The following is a 3,345-nucleotide window of genomic DNA, read 5'->3' as shown; positions in this document are numbered from 1 at the left end:
CATTGCTACGACTGCACACATCTGCCCTCATTGCTATGGCTGCACACATCTGACCTCACTGCTACGGCTGCACACATCTGTCATCACTGCTACGACTGCACACATCTGTCCTCATTGCTACGACTGCACACATCTGTCCTCACTGCTATGGCTGCACACATCTGACCTCACTGCTACGACTGCACACATCTGTCCTCACTGCTACGACTGCACACATCTGTCCTCACTGCTACGACTGCACACATCTGTCCTCACTGCTACGACTGCATACATCTGTCCTCACTGCTACGACTGCACACATCTGCCCTCACTGCTACGACTGCACACATCTGTCTCACTGCTACGACTGCACACATCTGTCCTCACTGCTACGACTGCACACATCTGTCCTCACTGCTACGACTGCACACATCTGTCTGCACTGCTACGACTGCACACATCTGTCCTCACTGCTACGACTGCACACATCTGTCCTCACTGCTACGACTGCACAAGTCTCTCCGCACTTTCACGACTGTACACGTTTTCTGTCTGCACTGTTCACGACCGCACATGTCCGAGTGTGTCGTTATGACCACACAGTCATGGGTACCACCGTCGTCCACTCACCCGCTGCCGCTGCCTCCGCCGCCGCCGCCGCCGCCATCGCTGGCTGGCTCTCTCGCCGGTGCGCCGCCCCGCCGCTTGTCTGGCCGCCGCGGCGACCGGTCACTCTCGCCCGCCGGACGCTCGGCCCGCGAGCTCCTGCTGCTGCTGCCCTCTGCTGACCGATACGAGTCTGAAGCCAAGCAAAGGTTCATCACTGCTACATCCGGTAATCACGGTACCACTTCGGGACACTAGGGGGACACACAGGCCTTACCTTCAGATGCTAGGGAAGGGCACGAGCCTTATTATCGAACACTAGGGGGAGCCACGAGCACGTACCTGGTAGTTCCTTGCCGAGGACGCTGAGTATGTGGTTGAAGCCCGACTGGGTGAGAGTGCTATAGCTCTCGCCTCCTCCTCCTCCGTTCACCGCGCGACTCTTTTTCGCTCGCGCGACGTCGCGCCTTCTGGTGAGAAAGAAAACTACGATGAAACACGAGACGTTCGGGAATACTCATCGCCGACGGCAACCGCGTCCGCGCTCGGTCGCGACGTACGGCTTGCCGAGGAATGGACCTGTCACCGAGACAGACTCGGTCGACCGCATAAAATCCTCGAAATTTTCATAATGTGCCTGTTGCCTGAGCAAAATACCCACGACCACGTGCCACCGAAGATATTGTCGCTAGGTGGGACAGGCTAGACGGGTTTATACGTGATTTTTCAACCATTCCAACCGATATATCGACTCTTCGATTCTCTCTCTGGAACACTTCGTTGCCAAGCACTGTTTTTAGAGAGTGCTGCTATGGCAAAGACGAATTCACCAGCTGTACGCAAATCACGTATGGGAAAACAAAAATGCGACCTCTCGACAATATACAAACTATACATCAATGAATTCTTGGCAGTGGAAGGATGGCGGTCGCTGTGCGCAGTGTTTGCGGCACCTGAAACTTCCCGTGAATTGCTTTCTTTCTATATCAGGTAACTGTGTAATAATTGAATACGTTCATCCTCACAATGCGCCTGGCTAATTCTGCAGCAGGATATTCTCGTGATAATTGTATGCCTGCATCCACACAGAACACGTACGCGGGGGAATGTGTACAGCAGACTAAATGTGCATATATATGTATGTAAACATGTACACGTAACACGCACGCTGGTAATTTGAGCTGTCTGCAGTAGTGCAACCACGTAATAAGTGACCACACACAGATGAGCACAGCACTATGCATTAGGTAATCAGTATTCACACACACATGCACACACGTGCATGCATGCACGCACGCACACACGCACGCGCGCACACAAACACACAGGTAAGTACAGCTCTCTGCAGCAGGTAATCATCAGTAATCACACAGACACATGTAAGTACAGCTCTCTACAGCAGGTAATAATCAGTAATCACACAGACACATGTAAGTACAGCTCTCTACAGCAGGTAATAATCAGTAATCACACACAAACAGGTAAGTACAGCTCTCTACAGCAGGTAATATTAATAATCAGTAATCACACAGACACATGTAAGTACAGCTCTCTACAGCAGGTAATAATCAGTAATCACACACAAACAGGTAAGTACAGCTCTCTACAGCAGGTAATAATCAGTAATCACACACAAACAGGTAAGTACAGCTCTCTACAGCAGGTAATATTAATAATCAGTAATCACACACAAACAGGTAAGTACAGCTGTTAAACACAGGCAATCGGGTAATCACTTGCACGCCCACGTGCACACACACACGTGCACACCCGCGCACGCACGCACACACAGACATACACGTGCACGCACGCACACGCACACGCATACACGTGCTCACGCACACACACGTGCGCACGCACACACGCGCGCACACACATACACGCGCACACACACATACACGTGCAGACATACACACACGTGCACACACGTCATACCTGGAGCTTGCTGGCGGATCGCCACCACTTCTTCCTACAGCCGAGGAGGATGCTCTGCTTCCGAGTCGGCTCACTACGCCGCCGCCGCCGCCGCTGCTGCTGCTGATGCCGGCTGGCTTCACTTCCCACTTCACCGTGCCGACACTATCGTCTGCAACTGATGTCAAGATCGACGATGAGTAAGGGTCGCGCCCACCTGCGCATCGGCCCTCACTCTCGGCCTAACTCCCACCACTCGTGGGCCTACCTCAAACTGCGCTGTCCGCTGGAGAGATATACATCGACGACGCGCTTGGATCGCGTTGCTAGGTCGGCCATGCTAGATGAGTTTGCACGTGTTTTCGCAAGTGTGCACGCGTTGAAATGTTGAATGTTGCGATACGTCGTTTCCAAGCAGTATCCTTTAAATTTCCTACGGCAACGATGATTGGCTGCTCATCGATCACGCTACGGGGATAGGTAAATTCCTTCAACCATGGACGAGAATCTTGGTCCGGTTTGAGTTCGGGGTTAGGCTAAAATGGCGGGCACGCGCGCGCCTCCCCTACGCGTTCCAATTCCTTCGCGAAGATTGAATCAAAAACAGGTCGTGACTGCTGCGTCGACTTCGACGGAGAAAGACGACTGCAGGAATGCCAACGACAGTTCGGTGATTTCTCAAACCTTCAACAACGACCGACGGGTCTTCACCGAAGCCCTGATAAAAAACGGTAAAAGAGAGACAGAGTGGGAGAGAGCACAAGGGAGGTAGAGAGAGAGAGAGAGAGAACGGAGAGGAAGAGAGGGGATGAAGAAGGGGAGGAAGGGAAGGAGGAAGAGAAGAGT

General features: G+C 52.6%; 1 protein-coding gene across 1 annotated transcript in view; it reads right to left on the bottom strand.

The window, feature by feature from the left end:
* The window catches only part of LOC106811666 (homeotic protein female sterile-like), a 14,958-nt gene that overhangs the window by 5,032 nt on the left and 6,581 nt on the right, over positions 1 to 3,345 (bottom strand). Inside the window, exons 4-6 of the mRNA XM_014815366.1 lie at positions 2,521 to 2,677; positions 928 to 1,055; positions 610 to 778 (exon numbers count right to left, since the gene is read on the bottom strand). Coding sequence (XP_014670852.1) covers positions 610 to 778; positions 928 to 1,055; positions 2,521 to 2,677 — 454 coding nt within the window. The remainder of the gene's footprint in view (positions 1 to 609; positions 779 to 927; positions 1,056 to 2,520; positions 2,678 to 3,345) is intronic.

This window comes from Priapulus caudatus, unplaced genomic scaffold (assembly GCF_000485595.1).
Source record: "Priapulus caudatus unplaced genomic scaffold, Priapulus_caudatus-5.0.1 Scaffold562, whole genome shotgun sequence".
Classification (NCBI taxonomy): domain Eukaryota; kingdom Metazoa; phylum Priapulida; class Priapulimorpha; order Priapulimorphida; family Priapulidae; genus Priapulus; species Priapulus caudatus.
Note: the sequence above shows the minus strand (reverse complement) of the source record. Positions and strands in the feature narration are given on the sequence as shown.